At 40.4% G+C, this 22,500-nt stretch overlaps 1 protein-coding gene across 1 annotated transcript in view; it reads right to left on the bottom strand.

Moving 5' to 3' along the window:
- LOC135091473 (glutamate receptor 1-like) overlaps positions 1-22,500 on the bottom strand; it is a 452,327-nt gene that overhangs the window by 56,503 nt on the left and 373,324 nt on the right. The window contains 4 exon segments of the mRNA XM_063989131.1: positions 8,050-8,294; positions 15,758-15,956; positions 18,385-18,494; positions 21,120-21,365. Coding sequence (XP_063845201.1) covers positions 8,050-8,294; positions 15,758-15,956; positions 18,385-18,494; positions 21,120-21,365 — 800 coding nt within the window.

Raw genomic sequence — 22,500 nt, 5'->3', positions numbered from 1 at the left:
GGTGAAAGGAATTGTTGGTCGTGCATGTGAGTACGGATGTGCATATGTTTAGTGTATAATGTATGGATTGCCCCGTTCATGGTAAACATTCTACACTTACTAACTAGTAATGATAAATACCAACTTAATATTACACATGATAAAAGAAAAATCACAGCACTACAATAAAGCAAACACGCTAGACGGCTGAGGGCGGACAATTTTATGTCGAAATAATGAAAACTGCATAAGGTAAAAAAAATACGGAAACAAATAAGTCAGTAAAAAAAATAAATCTAGAAAGAGAGAGAGAGAGAGAGAGAGAGAGAGAGAGAGAGAGAGAGAGAGAGAGAGAGAGAGAGAGAGAGAGAACGTGCTCCCGTACCACAGGCTGGGGACTAATGCTCTCTCTCTCTCTCTCTCTCTCTCTCTCTCTCTCTCTCTCTCTCTCTCTCTCTCTCTCTCTCTCTCTCTCTCTCTCTCCTTCCCTTCTCCCTCTCCCCATCCCTCAGAAATCCTTTAGTCATAACAAGACAACCACCGTTCCTTAGCCAGCCTTCAATTAGTCAGTCAGTCTGTCAGTCAGTCAGTCAGGTACAAGTCACTATCTACGCTCCCTTATTTCCAGGTATCGTTGTGGCATCACTAACAATCTCTCTCTCTCTGGAGCGCTGCGGATCTGTCTATCTATCTATCTATCTATCTGTCTGCCTGTCTGTTCGCTTTGATGTCTGCCGCCGCACAGCACTAATGATGTCGTTAAAAAATACTACAGCGACGGACTACACTACCCTTGCCCTCCCCCGCCCTTGCTGCGCCACACGACAAAGGGAGCAACAAAGAAAGGTGGTCGTCATTATGTTTTATATAGGCCTGTGTTCGGCGAAATGATGAGGCTGGTGCAGTGGTGGTGGTGGTGGTGGTGGTGGTGGTGGTGGTGGTGGTGGTGGTGGTGGTGTGGAACGCAACTGTGGTCGTGATGGTGATATTCCTACGACAAAATCAACAGCATTTACTACTACTACTACTACTACTACTACTACTACTACTACTACTGCTCCTACTACTACTGATACTTTAACAATAGTACTGCTGCTACTGCCGATTCATTAATACTACAATAATTACTAGTACTTCTACATAATCAACCCTACACTACTACTACTACTACTACTACTCCTACTACTACTACTGTTACTACTACTATTATTACTACCAATGTATTGATTGGACCAGACAGAAGACTTGCAACATGACAACAAATATTATCAGCCGTTTTAAAGTTTCAAGAGAACTCGGTTATTTCAAAACATACCAGATATCATGTTCTTAATATTTCAGTTAATTCCTCTCCAAAGTACTTCACTCATCTTACTCAAAAAAAAAAAAAAAAAAAAAAAAAAAAAAAAAAACATCAAGTTTGCTACTACCGTCACTTCAGGCGAGGATATCATGTTTCTCAAATTATTTTAAATCTGTCGTTTTTAACCTTCCCACAAGAGCAATGTTCATAAATATTTGGTGTGCTATTTCACGATATATATATATTTTTTTCTTCCGTCATTATTTTCCCGTATAAGTATGGATTCCTACTAATTCCGTTTTCATTCATATAAGGCTATAAAACATGTTAATATTCGTTTTATATTTTACATGTGTGTGTGTGTGTGTGTGTGTGTGTGTGTGTGTGTGTGTGTGTGTGTGTGTGTGTGTGTGTGTGTGTGTGTGTGTGTGTGTGTGTGTGTGTGTGTGTGTGTGTGTGTGTGTGTGTGTGTGTGTGTGTGTGTGTGTGTGTGTGTGTGTGTGTGTGTGTGTCATTTCATAATCTGACACGTTCTTCTGTCTTATTCTCTCTCTCTCTCTCTCTCTCTCTCTCTCTCTCTCTCTCTCTCTCTCTCTCTCTCTCTCTCTCTCTCTCTCTCTCTCTCTCTCTCTCTTTAGCTACCTCCCTTTCAACCTTGCAAACTTCCTCTTCTTCCCTCCCTCCCTCCCACACCTGTCCCTCCTCCTCCTCCTCCTCCTGCCTCAACCTTGACCTCGGCCCTTCTTGTGGGGAGTGGGAAGGGGGTGGGGGAATGGGCGGTGACCTTGAGAGGTTGGTAAATAGTATCGTTTTCCAGTTGAGGCGCCCTGACCTGAAGAACCCCACTTATCCATTTACTTTTCCCGTGTTATTATCGAAGCGAGAAAGTCAAGGATCTCTTACTCTGGGAGAAGGAGGAGGAGGAGGAGGAGGAGGAGGAGGAGGAGGAGGAGGAGGAGGAGGAGGAGGAGGAGGAGGGATCATGTTCTTAATTACTGTGGTGTAGTTTTTTAATATATTTTAAGTTTGGGTTTCTCTCTCTCTCTCTCTCTCTCTCTCTCTCTCTCTCTCTCTCTCTCTCTCTCTCTCTCTCTCTCTCTCTCTCTCTCTCTCTCTCTCTCTCTCTCTCTCTCTCTCTCTGTGTGTGTGTGTGTGTGTGTGTGTGTGTGTGTGTGTGTGTGTGTGTGTGTGTGTGTGTGTGTGTGTGTGTGTGTTCAAAGATACTGTTGTGTTATTAATACTAAGTAGTTTTTTCTGCTCTTGGTAATGTTGTTCCTGTTTACATTATGACTGCTAGTGATGTTCCCTCTTCCTCTCTGAACATGTGTTAGTGGAGCTACTGAATTTATCATGGCTCGTCCTCTTATTAATTTTTGCTGCACCATACAAACTCCAAACTTTGTCTCAATGTTACCAATTCAGCAACCTATCATTAACCAATCTCTTCATCTGCCTATCTATGTATGTTTGTATGTATTTATCCATTCATATATTTATACATTTTCCTGTCTATCCATCCGTCCATCAGCCAATGTATCAATCTATTTGTCTATCCATTTTTCTATTTATCTGTGAATCAGTCCATCAATCAGGCAATTTCTGAATCTTGAGATATAACCTGGTATAGATCCTTAAACCAATCCCGATATACACTAAATATAAAACGATTAAATTCGAAAGAAAAAAAAATCACTACAGACCTACCCATTTTAATACAGAGGGACGAAAAAATGAAAAAAAAAAAAAAAGGTATGACTATAAACATAAATCTATAAGACAAAAAAGAAAACAAAAATAGATTAAGAAAAAAAAAACAAAGTGGTAAAAAGTAAAAGAATTATCAATGACAGAACACACACACACACACACACACACACACACACACACACACACACACACACACACACACACACACACACACACACACACACACACACACACACACACAAAACTCAAGACGGATGTAGAGAAAAAAAAGAACGAGACAGTAAAGATGATGGAGAGAGAAGGGGAAGAAATACCAGGAAGGAAAGGAAAGGAAAGGAAAGGATGCAGGAGGAGGAGGAGGAGGAGGAGGAGGAGGAGGAGGAGGAGGAGGAGGAGGAGGAGGAGGAGGAGGAGGAGGAGGAGGAGGAGGAGGAGATCAAAGCAAAAGCAAGGAAGAGGAGAAAACACAGAGGACTAAAACGAACCTGAACACGAAAATGAGATAAGGATGAGGACACCGAGGAGGAGGAGGAGGAGGAGGAGGAGGAGGAGGAGGAGGAGGAGGAGGAGGAGGAGGAGGAGGAGGAGGAGGAGGAGGAGGAGGAGGAGGACGAAGGTGGAGGAGGAGGGCGAGAGGAGAGGCACTGCAGTCCCTCGTGACGTGACTGATAAACAAAGCATAAGAACGACCCAGGGTGGCGAGCGACGTGACATAACAGAGTTGACACACACACACACACACACACACACACACACACACACACACACACACACACACACACACACACACACACACACCGCAGCAGCCGCAGACCCTCGTGCTGAGAGCCCTTCGCTGAAAAAATGTAGAACCTCCGCCACCAACTTTTTTTTTCCCTTCATCCTCCTCTCCTCTCTTCTCCTTTTTCGTCTTATCCTCTTTTCTTCACGACCTCCACACACATCCTCGTCCAACTCCTTTTCTTCCATTCTGCACTCTTTTTCATCATCATTTCTTATTCTCTCTCTCTCTCTCTCTCTCTCTCTCTCTCTCTCTCTCTCTCTCTCTCTCTCTCTCTCTCTCTCTCTTTGGGAACTCCACTGTCACCCTCCCCCTAAAATCTCCACCGCCTTCTCCCTCTCCCTCTCCCGTCTTGCCTCCACTTTCCCTCAGTCAGGTAAGAGCAAGGCCAGAGGTATTTACATATATACCCCAAAATAAATTGTACAGGTGGCGGCTACGAGCAAAGTAAAGCAGCGAATGGAAAGCCCAACATATCCAACCTATGTGACATTTTTGGCCCCCCACATTTTTTTTTCTGGTAGTGGTCATAAAGTGGAATAAATGCATGGGGAAAGTAAAAATAAATAAATAAATAAAGATTGACGAATAGATAGTTTTGATAAATTCATAAATATAAAGGCATCTCCATAATTACGTGCTATATAGATGGATAAATAGGAATACGTGGAGAAAAAAAAAAAAAAATATATATATATATATATATATATATATATATATATATATATATATATATATATATATATATATATATATATATATATTTTTTTTTTTTTTTTTTTTTTTTTTTTTTTTCGTTATATTGGTTTATAACGAAGACACCTGCTAAACTACACACTACTGAGTACACTGCATGTGGGACAGCAAGATACCAAGGGACAAGGTTCCTCCTCGCCTACCTATCCCTCCAGCAACGTGCAGGAAAGAGAGAGTAGGATAATAAAGTGAAGGATGTCAATAACATAAGGCGTGTCAGGTTTTTGGCAGTTGAAATAAAAGGAAACTGTTGCAGATAACTTTTTTCTTGTATTGTAATTGTTAAATGAAAATAAATGGATAATTATGTATATAATAGAATCATAGAGAAAAAAATAGAGGAAGATTTGCCAGGATAAGTAAAAAAGAAAATAATAATAATAATAATAATAATAATAATAATAATAATTATAATAATAATAATAATAATGATAATAATGATAATAATAATAATAATAATAATAATAATAATAATAATAATAAAACAATAATAATGACTGCTTTTTGTTTTCCAAAAATAACGAGGATGAACACATTATAAATAATTCCTTCCGTGTAAAATAATTGTTCTAAGTGAATAAATGGATGGTCAAGTATGGATGACGTGGAATAAAAATAAAAACGAGTGAATGAAAATATGCCAAGATAGATAAGTACAAGATAGATAAGTACGCAGTGTTGTTTTTTTTAGTTGTGAAAATTACGAGTCACAATGTGTTTATGCAATTTCTTCCGTGTATAACAATCACCACGGATGGATAAGTGAGTGAACACGCATGACACGGGAAGGGAGCAAGCAGAGGAAGATACACCGATATAGAAACAGGAAGTAGCATTTGCTTCTTAGTAATAGAAATGAGCAAGAACTTTTCTGTCATTTCTTCAAAACTATTCATATATTTCTGTTACATGTTCATTTACTTATCTATTACCATTATTATTTTCTTATGTATTGAGAAACCCCACTAAGACAACAAGTTATTAAAAATCCCGCTCAATATTTCCTCGCAAAAGGATAATTAGAGCAGGAGATCCCACAAGGCAGGCCAATTTAGACCCGGAGGTGTCCAGATAATTATTGCCATCAGGAAAAGGAAGCAGGTGAAGACATGCCAAGGTGAGCGGGGGGCAATTAGTGTTTCTCGGTAGCCAAGATGAGAAGCAGGAACCTGGTTGTGGATAATGACCTTCCGCGTACAAGTAAATGTTACCCCGCGCCACCTGCAGCCCGGATCCTGTACTTGTGAGTGAAGGAAGGGAGACGTGCATGGGTGGATGTTTGGATGATGTATGGGTGGGCAGGTGGGTGGGTGGGTGGGTGGGTGGGTGGGTGGGTGGGTGGGTGGATGGATGGATGGATGGATGGATGGATGGATGGATGGATGGATGAGTGAATGAATGAATAAATGTAAATAATAAAACAATGAATAAATATTTGAATAAAGAAAAAAAGAATGAACAAGTAAACGAATGAATGAATGAGTGGACGGACAAATGACAGACAAATGAACGAATGAATGAATGAAAGAATTAATACATAAATGAATAAATAATTAAATGAGAAACTGACTGACTGAATGAATGAAGTGACGATAAACTCAGAGTAATACACAGAAAATTGCACTGTAAACCAGATAAGGAATGGAATCTCCAAGGAAATAACTGCAGAGAAGAATAACACATGATTTAGAAAACAAGGAAGATAATGAGGTGATTTCTTGGCTAAAGTAGAAAAAAAAACAAAGAATAGAAAATTATTACGTAATAAAAGAAAATAATGATGACAACAGTGAAATAATGAGAAAATATGACAATAACAAAAAAATGAAGGAAGCGAAATTAAGGAAACGAGAACAACTACTAATTATGAAACAAACAGGAAAATACAGTTAAAGGAGAACAATACACTAAATAGGACACGAGAGAGAGAGAGAGAGAGAGAGAGAGAGAGAGAGAGAGAGAGAGAGAGAGAGAGAGAGAGAGAGAGAGAGAGAGAGAGAGAGAGAGAGAGAGAGAGAGAGAGAGAGAGAGAGAAACTTTAAACTGACGACTAATTAAGATAACTATTACAGTTTTGCAATAATAATCTTCAGCACAAACTAAAGAGTCATTCAGTACCTCGCCTAAATCTTTCACCTGCACCAGAAATGTTCCCTTAGTAAATAGAAGAAAAAAGTAGGAAATGTGATACGAGTAGGATAACTTGGCTGAAATAGGAGTGTTAGCTGCCCTTTCACTTTCAGCCTTTTTTTTATTATTATTATTTTCTGCTGCCACCCTTCCATTAAATCATTCAGTAAATATACAACTAAAGATAAAAAAGTTGTGGGGAAAATTAACAGTATCATCTTTAACAGTATCATCTTCCTTCTTCTATTACGTTATATTGTTTGATCTTCCGACGCTGAAGCTCTTATAAAATTAGGATAAAAAATAGGAAAGGCAGTGAGGAATGTTGACTTATAAAAGGAGTATTAATTTCACTTCCATTTACAGCACATGACCTCACAGTTCCCGAGAGAAAACACCAACACATCAATCAATCAATCAGTCTCAGCAACTAAACTGGCCTTCATTCGGATTTTCTATGTCTTTTATTTTGGTGGTGAACGGCATTATCAACTTGCCTTTTTTTATATATTTTAACAACTTTCTTGCTTTTGGACGGTCTCCTAATACATAAAAAAAGTAAATCAATACCTTATTAACTTCTTACTCAATGGTCTTTAACCCCTTCACTACTAGACAAAGTAATGTTCCCTTTAACACCTACAAATAATTTTTATTCACTTTTCTCTATTTTTTGTGCTATTTTTGTAGCGTAAAAAAAAAAAAAAAAAAACAGGGGGAATAAGTTAACCTTCTATTCTCTGTTTTCCCGCCTGTGTCTTCAAGCAAACAATTCCTACAGAGCTATGAGAGCTGGGAAGAGACGATCATAGCAGTGAGAGTTAGGTGGTACATGGAATATAAAACAAGGGTGATATTAGCAAAATACCAAAGGGCTCAAATCTGATAAAGTTTGATTAATAGAGTTTAATTAACAGAGTGGTAGATAAATGGAATAGACTCAGTAATCAGGTTGTTAGATTAGACAAATTTACGGATGAGAATGTGAGGTGGAATTAGGTGGGAATGTTTTCATACAGGGACTGTCACATGTAGGCCTGATGGCTTCTTGCAGCTTCCCTTACTTTCATATCTGTTGTTATATTCTATCAAACCCACATCAGAAGTTTTCCTTACTTTCATGTTCTTTTGCCATGTTCTCTCAAGCCCACACTACAACTAACAACACACAAAAGAAGCAACGCACACTTACCAACTACCCTCCCACTACCAAGTCTTACCCCCAAACTACAAATAACAAAAACACAACCAAACAAACATCACACACTGGCGACCTCCTCGATAACCAGAACAATCAACAAATCAAGCAATACCTCACAGAATTCCCCACTCACGACCCTCACAATAAACCACGAATGACAAAACCAAACCAAAGAATCACCAACACACTTACTTGAGCGGCGAGCCTATGGGTGTGGCGACTCCGTATCCATTGGAGTTGAGGTTCTGCCCGATCTTCATGGTGTCACACGGCAGCTGCTCGTTCACGTAATCATTCTTGACACTCTCCAGCAGGAAGGCGTATTTCCCCTTCGACGTCCTGACTCTCTCGATCCCTTCTGCGTAGCTGGAGGTGAACACGTGCCTGCGTGATGACATGAACTCCCACATGCGACTGTACACGCTGATCTTGGAGCGCTGGGAGGGAAGGGAGAGAGGGAGGAGTGTCAGTGGTGGTGGTGGTGATGGTGGTGGTGGTGGTGGTGGTGGTGGTGGGTGAGGTGATGTGAGTTGACGTCAGGAAATGAAGAGAAACGAGAAGAATGAGATAAAAGTGAAAGAGTAAAGAAGAAGATACAGGAGGATGAGGAAGATATGAAAGGTGAGAAGGTGGATGAGAAGAGGAAGAGGAGGAGAAACGATAGCATGGAGAGAGAGAAAAAAAAAATAAAATAAGGGTAGGGGAGAAGAACATGAGGAGGAAGAGAGGGGAAAAGTAAACCAACGAAGAACAAACAAAGGAAAGAAGAAAGAAAAGCGAGTTTTATTTAATTTCCTGAAGTCACTGGCAAATATATATAATATTCCCATGCAAACGCGCGCGCGCGCACACACACACACACACACACACACACACACACACACACACACACACACACACACACACGCGCGTGTGCGCACACGCACGCGCGCACGCACGCACACACGCACACAGCAAATAATGGAACAAGAATAAAATAATCGCAAAAAAAAACAATAAAAAAGAGTAGAAGCGCGCGCACACACACACACACACACACACACACACACACACACACACACACACACACACACACACACACACACACACACACACACACACACAGTAAAGAATGGCGGATTACAAGCACATTTTCCTAATTAGCCCGGCGCCTCATCAAGCAATCAAGAACCGCAGAGAAAAAAATAAACGCCGGGAGAAAGAGAGAAAAGAAGAAAAAAAAACTCGCAGCAATGTTTGGAAAGCAAATAATCGTTTCATATGAAGCTGTCCATGACCCAAAACTGAGGCTGAACTTGTGAACTACGCCTTCTGAACCTCTCTCTCTCTCTCTCTCTCTCTCTCTCTCTCTCTCTCTCTCTCTCTCTCTCTCTCTCTCTCTCTCTCTCTCTCTCTCTCTCCGTCTTTTACCCCTTCTTTGAATTTAAGTGTAATTATTAAGTTTCTTTTATCTCAGAAATGCCGTGTGTGTGTGTGTGTGTGTGTGTGTGTGTGTGTGTGTGTGTGTGTGTGTGTGTGTGTGTGTGTGTGTGTGTGTGGAAGGGTGTCAGCACTCCATTCCCTTGAAAAATTATCCACTTCATCTTTCTTGTCAGATCAGCAGAAACACTTCCCTTAACTAACTCTCTCTCTCTCTCTCTCTCTCTCTCTCTCTCTCTCTCTCTCTCTCTCTCTCTCTCTCTCTCTCTCTCTCTCTCTCTCTCCCTCCCCCATCGTGACTCCTAAAAAAAACTGGTAACCTGTCACCTTTTTTTCCCTACAGGTGTATAAAGAGAACTTCCTTCCTACCTGATTACTGTGTGTGTGTGTATGTGTGTGTGTGTGTGTGTGTGTGTGTGTGTGTGTGTGTGTGTGTGTGTGTGTGTGTGTGTGTGTGTGTGTATTGCATAAACATGTACGTATTTCACCTTCCGTGTATCTTCCAAGACTTCAGACAAAGGAGGGTAAAAATACACACACACACACACACACACACACACACACACACACACACACACACACACACACACACACACACACACACACACATTTGACATGAACGTAAGTCAGTACACACGCATGACTGCATTTCTGACAGTGTATTCATGACTGTGTGTGTGTGTGTGTGTGTGTGTGTGTGTGTGTGTGTGTGTGTGTGTGTGTGTGTGTGTGTGTGTGTGTGTGTGTGTGTGTGTGTGTGTGTGTGTGTGTGTGTGTGTGTTGTAGAGGTAATCATGTACGTCTGTCCCAGCTTATCACATCCACGGACACGTCTACGTACACATAATGACTTTACGTACACGAGGGGAGTGGGTGTGCAATTGTGGAAGAAAGAACAGAGGACAAGAAAATGCGACTGGTGGAAAATATGAAATGACGTGTGTGTGTGTGTGTGTGTGTGTGTGTGTGTGTGTGTGTGTGTGTGTGTGTGTGTGTGTGTGTGTGTGTGTGTGTGTGTGTGTGTGTGTGTGTGTGTGTGTGTGTGTGTGTGTGTGTAATAAATAATAATAATAATAATAATAAACGGTTTATTATTTAGGCAGTTGACAAACTGAAAATGTACATAGGGGATGGGGAAAAACTTAACATTAATCCTAACGGTAAGACTAATCTAGGAGGGAAATACTATTGATTGATGGCTCGCACCATGGTGGGAATCGCACTGAGTCTGTACCGGTCCGTGCGCGGCGTGTGTGTGTGTGTGTGTGTGTGTGTGTACAAGACGAGGGCGTGGCCGTGTACACCTTCTGGCACACCTACACATATTATAATTAGCATACGTGACTTGTACACCTTGTTGTAAATTCCAGGTACACTTCAGGTACACTCGCTTCCCTCCCGCCCCTTGTGAAGTAACACCGGCCACTTCTCAGAAAAGCCGCCGTAACTTTTGCCTCCCTTAGAGAAATTATCTACCTCCCCCTGAAGAGCCGAAGGGTTACAATGGGAAATTCCTGCCATAATCTTCTGCGGGAAAGTAATGTCAATTCGCCACAAGTTTGATCCTTACTGTAATTTGGGTAAAAACTGAAGGCTAGGTATGCTGTGTTTTATTTGCTTTTATTTTTTATCTTCCCTCCTTTTGGCATGATGGGTAAGATTTCATTTTTTTTTAAGTGTAATATTCTCTCTCTCTCTCTCTCTCTCTCTCTCTCTCTCTCTCTCTCTCTCTCTCTCTCTCTCTCTGCCAGTCTCTCGCTTTCGCTTTCCAGGAATAGGTAAGGGAAAAATTAAGAGAACATCGGCATATTGAGTTCAGAACTTATCCCTCGTCTCTCTCTCTCTCTCTCTCTCTCTCTCTCTCTCTCTCTCTCTCTCTCTCTCTCTCTCTCTCTCTCTCTCTCTCTCTCTCTCTCTCTCTCTCTCTCTCTCTCTCTCTCTCTCTCTCTCTCTCTCTCTCTCTCACACACACACACACACACACACACACACACACACACACACACACACACACACACACACACACACACACACACACACACACACAACAAAAAAAACTCACTAATTCACACACAAAAATCTAAAAGAATCATGCCCTTTAGAGGCTGAGGCGGGGAAGGCGAAGGCGGAGGTGCAGGCGAAGGGACGCGGCGGTACGGGACGGAGAGGACAAGGAAGGGCACGAAAGAGGATTATCCGGCCTAAGCTGGCACGGACGTCACGGCGTGAGAGAGTCTGAAGGCAGGACGGCAGCAAATTTTTATGCATCGCGCAGGTAACCACCCCAAGACCCGCCCTCTGTGACCCACATTCCCTCCCCGACGAGTCTTCCGGCGTGTGTGTGTGTGTGTGTGTGTGTGTGTGTGTGTGTGTGTGTGTGTGTGTGTGTGTGTGTGTGTGTGTGTGTGTGTGTGTGTGTGTGTGTGTGTGTGTGTGTGTGTGTGTGTAGTTGACTGATTGAATGACTGTGGTAATAGTTAACAATTTACATCATGGAACGGCATTACATTAACATAACTGCAAAACAAACTGTTAATGGCAGCTAGGTTGAGTATGCCAACACTCCCAAAGATAACCCACACCACTTTTATCTATTTATTTATTTATTTTTTTGCTCTGTGTGTGTGTGTGTGTGTGTGTGTGTGTGTGTGTGTGTGTGTGTGTGTGTGTGTGTGTGTGTGTGTGTGTGTGTGTGTGTGTGTGTGTGTGTGTGTGACAAGACGATTGAACTAAGCATAGTCCCTTGAAACAAAATCCTCATTTGAGACATTTCAATACCACGGCGTCAGCTGAGACACATGCTGTGGTTAGAATTACATGATTTTATTAAGTTCATGGTGATACTATTACTTTTAATCTAAGAGTTAAAAAAAAATCATCTCCAGTACTTCTCCGCTACAACTATCTTTTATTTTCTCTATTTTCACTCGAATAACTGGTTTTCATGTTTCCCTTCGTTCCCGCTGTTTGTCTCTTACATTTCAGGGTTCACATCTACTCTACGGCACAACGCTCACCTCGAGACTTTAAGGATACAAGTTCGATCACAGCAGTGGTCAGTTTCTCAGAGGGAGAAGCAGCGCTTTCTTGCAAGTCTTACTAGCATCATAGCCCTTATTCAGAAAAGCTTTGCTTTCTCACCACGACTGTTTTCCAAAGGCCACAGAAATAATTAGCTGGGTCCTCAATAGTGTTCCTCCTGTCCATATGTAGAAATGTTAATCTGTCACTGGAACCATAAAAAAAAAAATCCTTAGAATCCCGTGTCACTTCAACTACAGTGTTTGGAAAGTGTTGGAGGTGCCGCCTGAAGTGTTTCTGAATAGAGATCCATATCACCTCATTGTAAAGACGTCATAACTCCATGTAAAAAATGTTATTAATCGGTCACTGCCACCGTGAAAAAAACCTGTATCACTTCAACTAGAGCCTTTGGAATGTAGTGGAGCTGCCGCCTGAAGTGTTTCTGAATACGAACCCATATCATCTCGTTGTCAACATGTCATAACTCCACTTCCAACTTTCCTTTTAAATTTGCATGTCACTGTAATGATTTCGTTTTCCGGTGCATTTTATTACGTCAGGAGTTTCGCTTATACATTTTCCACTCTTGGTTTTATTTACTTGAAGTTTTTAAGGGCATATTATCCAGTCTTCTTCCCGTCTGCTTAATTTATTACCACTTCGGATATTAACCCCAGAGAGAGAGAGAGAGAGAGAGAGAGAGAGAGAGAGAGAGAGAGAGAGAGAGAGAGAGAGAGAGAGAGAGAGAGAGAGAGAGAGAGAGAGAGAGAGAGAGAGAGAGAGAGAGAGAGAGTGTGTGTGTGTGTGTGTGTGTGTGTGTGTGTGTGTGTGTGTGTGTGTGTGTGTGTGTGTGTGTGTGTGTGTGTGTGTGTGTGTGTGTGTGTGTGTGTGTGTGTGTGTGTGTGTGTGTGTGTGTGTGTGTGTGTAGGCGCGCGTAATTCAATGCTGCAGTTAATATTACTCTTGAGGGATTAAGAGATACAGCTGGAAATAGGTGGCTGGTCTGATATTCCTGCACAGGTAACGCAATTCACTTAATGAGTATTATGAGAATTGCAGGCAAACGTAACAGAGGCGCAGGGGAATCAGAGGAGGAAATAAATAAGAACATAAGTAAATAGAAAAAAAATACGTAGGTGAAGGATGTAAAAATTAAAACGTAACAGAAGCATAAGGAAAACAGGGGAAGAAATAAAAAAAAAAGCATAGAGAAAAAAATAATGGAAGGAAATAAAATGAAAACCCAAATAAGATCAGGATAGGAATTTCGAAGCATCATAAACATAACGGAGAGTATTACCTACGTATTACTCGTGATCCTCTCACTCCTGATCTATTTTCTTTACTTATATTTCATATAAGTCAGGGACACAAGTCAATGAGGAAAAAAAAAATGAGGAAAAAACAAACAGGTCATTATTTCCAAAAGATCAGTGTCAAAAAAAAAAATAAATAAATAAATAAAAAATACCGATACCTGCTGATAATAACACCTGTTTATCTGAGTAATACGGGAGTTTTGTCCAGCAAGGATCGAAATAAACGAGCGTGCCTACGTGCACCACGGAAGGCTCACTAAATACTAAATAACACCTTTTTACTTCGCTTGTCTTTCAAAAAATTAAAATCAAGTAAAATTTGGCTAAGAAGTCACAACAACGAAAAAAGGTTTCTGGACGTGTCAAATCGGAACAAAAAACGTCATTCACCTATTATTGCTTTTATTTAGTGACAATGACACGAAGAAAAGTGAAAAAAATATATAGCATAATTAATAAAAAAACAACTACACAAATGAAGAAAAAAAAATAAATGGCGAATTTTTTTTTGAAATCAAATAGTAACAAATTTAATGACGCATGAAAATGTAAAAAAATACAATACAGAGAAAACTCGGAGATATCACTATAAAACTGGGCATGAGAAATAAAAAATAAGGTTTCTTAAATGTAAATATATATATATATATATATATATATATATATATATATATATATATATATATATATATATATATATATATATATATATATATATAACAATACTATCATTTAAAACAGAGAGAGAGAGAGAGAGAGAGAGAGAGAGAGAGAGAGAGAGAGAGAGAGAGAGAGAGAGAGAGAGAGAGAGAGAGAGAGAGAGAGAGAGAAATTATCCTTTAGTCTCTTGCGTCTTATGTAAAGTTCGAGTATTGGTTAATTTTACATATAAATGATAAACCCTCGAGAATTATCGGCTTAATTAGCAAGATTCCCGGGGAAAAAAAATAATGCAAAGAGTCTTCCGGATGTGGTTTATTTACCCAGCACAAATACTGCGCAGCTCTTACTTAAAAAGAACTTTGGAGGTGAACTTTTAATAGATTTTTTTCGTGTTTACGACATAATAACTCTTCACTACGAATATTCTTTGATGTGTAAGAATGTAAAGTATCAAACAAGTCCATAAACAACTTGAACACACGTATGCATGCACGTACCCACGCACACGCGCACACACACACACACACACACACACACACACACACACACACACACACACACACACGGTAATGCTCTCTGACATGTAAAAGTAAGATGGAAAATATTCTCTCACACACACACACACACACACACACACACACACACACACACACACACACACACACACACCACACCATCTTCCTCACTCACCGAAATACACACACACACAAAAAAAAAATCAAACACAATCAAACAAACACATGGAAACACAAATAGGAACAACACAAAAACATGGCCACACATTGCATTCCATTACTTACTACACAAAAGCCATTCCCGTCGTTCTCTCTCTCTCTCTCTCTCTCTCTCTCTCTCTCTCTCTCTCTCTCTCTCTCTCTCTCTCTCTCTCTCTCTCTCTCTCTCTCTCTCACACATTGGCAACTGAGATAAGAAGCACTATCAAGTACCACACTACCCTTTCTATTCAAATAACAGGAAGAAAAATACAATGAAAACAACGAGAGATTCAGCCCCTTACCTCAAAGAAAAGATTGAACAATAAAAAAAATACGCAATGAAAACTAGAGGTACAAGCACACCACGAAGGCTAAGAACGGAAATGGAGAGAAAACCAAAAATGAAAATAACAAGGAATTCAACCACTCAGCTTGAAGAGAAGAAAGAAAATAGAAAACATGTAATAACGGTAAACAAACAGGTTCAATCACCTCGATGAAACAAATCAAAAACAAAATAAAACAAAAAAAAAAGCTTCACCTTGGAGAAACAACAAATGAAAACAAAAAAAAGCAAGGCGAGATTCAAAACAGTAGAAAAAAAAAAACAGAAGGTTCCATTTACCTCGAAGGAGAAAGAACAAATGAAAACACACACACACACACACACACACACACCAAGTAAGGTAAGATTCAAATACACACCTCGAGAGAGAACGGGGAAAAAAACAGACAGACAGACAAGGATCCAACACTCACCTCGAAGAACTCCTTGGACGAGCCGCCTTCCCGCGTGCCGTACTCCACCTCGGTCTGCTTGGCCAGGTCGTCCACACTCTTGATGGGCGTCACCATGCGCTCCACGGTGAGGAAGGCTGCCAGGTTAGCCGTGTAGGACGAAATGATGATGAGTGTGAAGAACCACCACGCGCTGCCCACGATGCGGCCCGAGAGCGACCTGCGTGCGGGGAAGGCGTGAGGGAGGGAGGGATTCCAGATGTGAGAACTTATCAGAAGAAATGAGAACTGAGAAGAATCGACCAAGTGAAATGAGCATGAGAATTATACAGAATTAGAACAGAGTAGAGCTGAGGAGAACTGACCAGGAAAAATGAGCAGTAGATTTGAACAGAACTGAGCAGAAGAAATGAGGAAAACTAACCCAGAGAATTAAGCAGTGTAAGTGAACAGAAATGAGCAGGAGAACTGAACAGTAGAATTGAACAGGATAATTAAAACATAACTGAACAAGAGAACTGAGCTGGAAAATCGAGCATGAAAATTCAGGAGAACTAAGAAATGACCAAGATAATCAAGCAGGAGAACTGAACAGAAGTTAGCGAAAGGGATTAGCAAGACGAAGTCAGGATAGGAAAACTGAACAGGAGAAGTTACCAGGATTAAGAGACCCGAGAAAGACTGAGGACGATTCTATCAATCAATTAATCAAAGAATGAATGAATCAATCAAGGAATCAGTCAGAGGAGAGGTGTTGAGGAGAGATTCAAGATAGGTAACAAAACACATTGGCCAGAAGATGTGCCAAGTTTTAGAAGAAAAGATTTGTGGAATAACAAATCGATTTATAAATAAGAAAAAAAAAAAACAGGTACCGAAGATGAAAATGAACTGAAATTACAGGATATAAAAGTGTTAGAAATTAAACTTTTATTATGAGAAATTAAGAAAAAAGTACCGAAGAAAAAATAAATGAAATGCTATAAATTTTACTTTTATAATGAAAAAAGTTAACGAAAAAAAATACTGAGGCAAAAATAAAAAAAAAAAATACTAAAAATTGCTTTAAAGAAAAAGTAAGAAAGGACAAGAAAAAATAAGTGAACAATAAAAATGAACAAATATTAAAAAAAAAATTTTAAGAGAAAGTAGAGTTTGGGAAAAGAAAAAAAAAGACAATTGCTGAAGAGAATGCAGATAGAAATCAAATCAATCAAACGGTTCAGCTACAGAATGAAGGAAAACGAGTGAGATGATAAAGAGTGATATTAAAAAAAGGAAATATAAAGATTAGTAAAAGAATACTTGATTAATGTTGGTAAAAATACATGTGATGAAGATTGATACACAAAAATATGATAAATGATGATAAAAAAGGAAATAATGAAATTACTCAAAAACGAAAAAGCTGACAGAGCTTACTTAAAAAAAATAAAATGAGATGAAATATACGTAAAAAAGATACAGCCAAAAAAAAAAATTGGAGGAAGAAGATAAAGTAAACACTAGCAAAAAAAAAAAAATGGGGGTGGTTGGATGATAAAGCCAGATAAAAAAAACAGGGGGGGGCAAAAAAGTCAAAACAAGAATGATATATGTACGCAGAGGGAAGGAGTAGAAAGTATGATGAAAGAGGGGGAGAAAAAAAGAGACAAATTGGTACAGCGCATATGAGAGAGAGAGAGAGAGAGAGAGAGAGAGAGAGAGAGAGAGAGAGAGAGAGAGAGAGAGAGAGAGAGAGAGAGAGAGAGAGAGAGAGAGAGAGAGAGAGAGAGAGAGAGAGAGCTGGGAACGGCGATTAAGCAATGATGAGATTCAGGTGCAATGATGAATACCTGTGATCAGAGCTAATGACGATGGATGATTTGTGCACAGGTGATTCTGAGCTTGATAAACAGATGGTGACGACAAACACTGGCCAAAAAACTGGGCACAAACGCACGCCATCTCTCTCTCTCTCTCTCTCTCTCTCTCTCTCTCTCTCTCTCTCTCTCTCTCTCTCTCTCTCTCTCTCTCTCTCTCTCTCTCTCTCTCTCTCTCTCTCTCTCTCTCTCTCTCTCTCTCCAAAACATAGAGTAACTGGGAACTCCACAATGCATTTGAGAGTAATAAAGAAGAGGAGTTATTTGTAAAAGTTTTTGTCGTTCTCACTATTTCTCTGCCTCTTTGCCTCCCAGGACCGGAGTAAATAAGTGTGTGTGTGTGTGTGTGTGTGTGTGTGTGTGTGTGTGTGTGTGTGTGTGTGTGTGTGTGTGTGTGTGTGTGTGTGTGTGTGTGTGTGTGTGTGTGTGTGTGTGTGTGTGTGTGTGTGTGTGTGTGTGTGTGTGTGTGTGTGTGTGTGTGTGTGTGTGTGTGTGTGTGTGTGTGTGTATATGACCTGTCACGTGTTGATTATAATGAGTGTTACGTTGTTTCACGGAGATCCACACGGGCTTTCCCTTGCCACACCCAAAACACACACACACACACACACACACACACACACACACACACACACATACACACAGGTCTCCACTGACACGCACACGCATGCACGCAAGCCACGGACAACACACCACACCCATTCTCTCTCTCTCTCTCTCTCTCTCTCTCTCTCTCTCTCTCTCTCTCTCTCTCTCTCTCTCTCTCTCTCTCTCTCTCTCTGGTACCTGGGACACAGATCGATCCCCTGGTGCATGAAGGAGCCAAGGGAGAACCACAGACTGTTGCAGATGGTGAAGTCATTGGTGACGCTCGACTTGGTGCACGTCTCGATAACCTGAGGGCGAGAGGGAAGAGGGAAACGTTTTAGTGACTTGATAAATGTTTGTGGTGACTGGAGGACTGCAGATGTTTTGTTGGTAACGTTCGGTGTAGATGCGGTGAAGTGGTAGAGTAATAAAGGTAATTTTTTTTTTCTTGTTTCTCGTTTTTCTTCCTCCCAGTTTTCTTTTCCTTTTTTTTTTTTTTTGCGAGAGAGCAAAGAAGTACAATAATGGTATGGGTGATATATGTGAGAACCTTCTTCCTTTTTTTTTTCCTTCTTTTTTTGGGGTGTGTTTTTTGAGGAAGAAGAGTAACTTTTGTTTTTTCTGGTAAGACAGTAAGTAAGTATGTTTTATTTTTTATGTTAAATGTTTGCCTTTTTCTATTTTGTGCGTGATTAATTATGTTACCATTCTACATGTTACACTGGTTTCTCAATTTCGGTTTTTTTGTTTCCTTTTTGCCTTGAAGAAAAAGTATAGTTCTGTCTAGAAAATGAAAAGTAAAGGACATTACCTCTTTTTATGGTTAAAAATTGTTTGTTATAAATATTACTTTCGTTCTGTATACTACATCAGTTTCTAAATTCGAATTCTTAATTTCGCCTTAAGGAAAGTACACATAACGCTTCAAGTACGTATAAATGGTTTTGGAAGACAGAATGAGGTTGTAAAGTTCTAATTTTCTCTTTTTTATTCCAACACGCAACAAGACGTTCCCGTGACTAATAATTCCTGACCGTAAGACGCCTTAAGGAAGTACATATAGCATTTCCAAGCATGTATAAATTATTTTGGAGGACAGAATGAGGTTAGAAAGCTTTAATTTTTTCTCTATTTCTTTTTTTTTTTTACTAACACGCAACAAGACTTCCGTGGCTGTCACACTTTCTGACCATAAGACGTGACACCAACCAAACCCCTCCATCTAACTAACCTCCACCCCTGTAGCAACGAACAATGGTGAGTATTACAGACCTGCGTGTGCCTCTGCTTACACTTACACGAGGCGAGTGAGCTGGATGAGAAGTCACTTTTTTTCCGTGACTAACAATTCCTGACCATAAGACGTGGCAGCAACTCTATCTCCATGTAACAGCCACCCCTACAGCAACCAACAACGGTGATATTACAGACCTGCGTGTGCCTCTGCTAACACTTACATGAGGCGAGTGAGGTGGGTGGGCGGAGAGTCTTTTCATTTATCCCTTTATTTATAGCGCTAAGCCTTCGCATCTCCCGGTGACTCTTTGTGGACTTTACCAAGATTTAGAAATGTGAGAAGACGCCGCACTTTTTCCACGATTCCTGGTGATCCTTTCCAGTCATAAACAACGGCTGGGGGGTATTAAGGTGGCGTTCAGATCTTCGTATTTATTGAGGCAAGGCCGGTTATCTCTCCACCGCCAGGACTCGACACAAAGTAAGAGTAAAATGATGTTACTGCCAAAATGGGAGGGATTTTCAACCACTCGACGAGCTAGTTAAAGAGATTAGAGCTGTTAGGGGCGGGATTCCAACTGCCACTTTAGGCCTTTGCATGTCTTCCTTGTTCCGTGGTAGCAGTGGGGAGTGTTACAGTTTATTTGAGTTTGCCCTGCAGAGTGAAGGGAGAGAGAAAACGAGGGAAAATGAAAGAAAGGATAGTTTAAATGTATGAGTGACGTGTGTGTGTGTGTGTGTGTGTGTGTGTGTGTGTGTGTGTGTGTGTGTGTGTGTGTGTGTGTGTGTGTGTGTGTGTGTGTGTGTGAGCGTGATTGCCAAATGATGTAAACTTAGGCCATTACAAGCGCGGCTGTTAGTGAACACAATCGTCACTGAGTTCCTGCAATTATGTGGGAGCATCAAAGCCCAATACAATCCTCTCTCTCTCTCTCTCTCTCTCTCTCTCTCTCTCTCTCTCTCTCTCTCTCTCTCTCTCTCTCTCTCTCTCTCTCTCTCCCATTATACAGAACCACAAAGCCAAACATCCACCCCCTACTCTCCCTTGCTGTTTTTCTCGCATCCTCTCACCTTCCTCTCTCTTTTCCCTCTCATTTTTCCCCTTCAATTCCTCTCCTATATTTCCTCCTCTGTTTCTCTCCCTTCCTCCCCAAACTTCAGTATCTCTCTTTTTCTTTATTATTCCCCTTTCCTCTCATCTTCCTTTCCTTTTCACTCTCAAAATCTCTCCCTTTCCCTCCCATCCTCCCATTCTTGTCCTCATCACTCACTACCTTTCCCATCTTTCCCCTTATTTTACTTGTCACCTTTTCCCTTCTAAACTCCCTCCTTTTTCCTCTCACTTCATTCTTTGTTCTTCTCACTCCTTCCCTTCCTCCCTCTCACCTTCATATCAGTCATATCTTCCCTTCTCTTAATTCTCTCACCCTCTCTCTCCTCATCCCTGTCTTTTTCCCTTACTCTCAACTCCCTCTATTTCACCTTCTACTTCACAGTTTGTCCCTGTCCTTTCTTTTCCCTTCTCTACTAATTCCCTTTCTCACACTTTTCACTTTACTTTTCGGTGTTATCATCCTTTCCCTTCTCGACTCCCTCCCTCCCTCTCATCTTTGTCCCTTTCTCTTTCCTTCCTTCTCAACTCCCTTCCTTTCACCTTCCCTGTAAGATCCTTTCCTGACTCATTTCCTCCCACTCACCTTCCACTCGTATGGGCTGAATCTACTGACGAGGAAGAGAACAATGGACACTCCGAAGTAGGCGAAGACGACACAGGTCCAGATCTCCTGTGACAGCGGCGACATGAAGCTGAACACGCCTGGTTTCTCCTTCACGGGCTTCTTGATCATGATGGAGATGCCCAGAGTCATGAAGGGCTTGGTAAAGTCTATCACTCGCTCCCTGGACGACGTGATGGTCAGGGGCGCGATGGCAATGTCAGCTTCCTGTAGGAGGGAGAAGGACAGTGTGGTGATGGTGATAGGATGGTGATAACAGTAGTTGCAATCTTAGTTTCCTGTAGGTGATGGGTGTGGTGGTGGTAATAGGGGTGGTAATGTAAGGTTCTTGTAGGAGGGAGGGAGATGGTGTGGTGATGGTGTTAAAATGGTGATGGATGTGGTGGTGTTAAGGTGGTGATAGGTGTGGCAATGTCAGGTGTATTAGTGATGGTGTGTGGTAGTGTGAGGTGTGGTGATGGTGATAGGAGTTGTGGTAATGTTAGTGGAGTGGTAAACAAAGGAGAGAAAAGAAGGTAGTAAAAAAAGCGGAAAAAAATAAATATCAACTCAAAATCAAATACTAGAAGTCGTAAATTTTTTTTTTTAAGTTGTTCTTGCAAAAAATTCAAACAAAAAAAGTGGCAGATTAACATGTAACAAGAAAAAAATATAAACATTAACTTACTCAAAATAAAAAATAGTATGAGATAAAATAAAAAAATATTCTTATAAAAACACAAAATGTGGTAAATAATAACAATAAAAAAAAAAAACCTGAAATGCTTATACAAATTCAATCATCATAATCCATCAAAATCTCCAACAATACCTGGAAAAATCTGACCCTTTCATTGCGGTATACAAAAATTCACAGCAACTCAGGCACAGTACACCATCTCTTACAACACCTACAAGAATGAAAAGATACATTAATCCTTCCACTGCTATTTACCACATCTTTCCTTGATTACTAACACCTCAGAGACACATTTTCTTCTCCTACATCCACCTCCAAACATTATACTGACTTGAAATTGCAAACTGTACTCTTCATTAAGCCCTTTTTTCTTGTAATGTTTATAATAAAAAAAAAATTATCATACATTGCTTTTAGTGTCTGTTACATATCACAATGGAAGGGTTAAGAGCTTTCCAGCATCTGTCTTATATAGCTGTAGAACGAAAGGAAGAATCTCAGAATGGCTTGTGATTAATGAAAAATATATTAAATGGCAGTGAAAGTTAAATACCACAATAAAAAAAGACATTACATAATAACCAATAAACTGAAGAACTAAGGAGAGAGAGAGAGAGAGAGAGAGAGAGAGAGAGAGAGAGAGAGAGAGAGAGAGAGAGAGAG

Source organism: Scylla paramamosain, chromosome 37 (assembly GCF_035594125.1).
Source record: "Scylla paramamosain isolate STU-SP2022 chromosome 37, ASM3559412v1, whole genome shotgun sequence".
Taxonomy (NCBI): domain Eukaryota; kingdom Metazoa; phylum Arthropoda; class Malacostraca; order Decapoda; family Portunidae; genus Scylla; species Scylla paramamosain.
The sequence above is the reverse complement of the archived record's forward strand: the minus strand, read 5'-3'. Positions and strand labels throughout refer to the sequence as shown.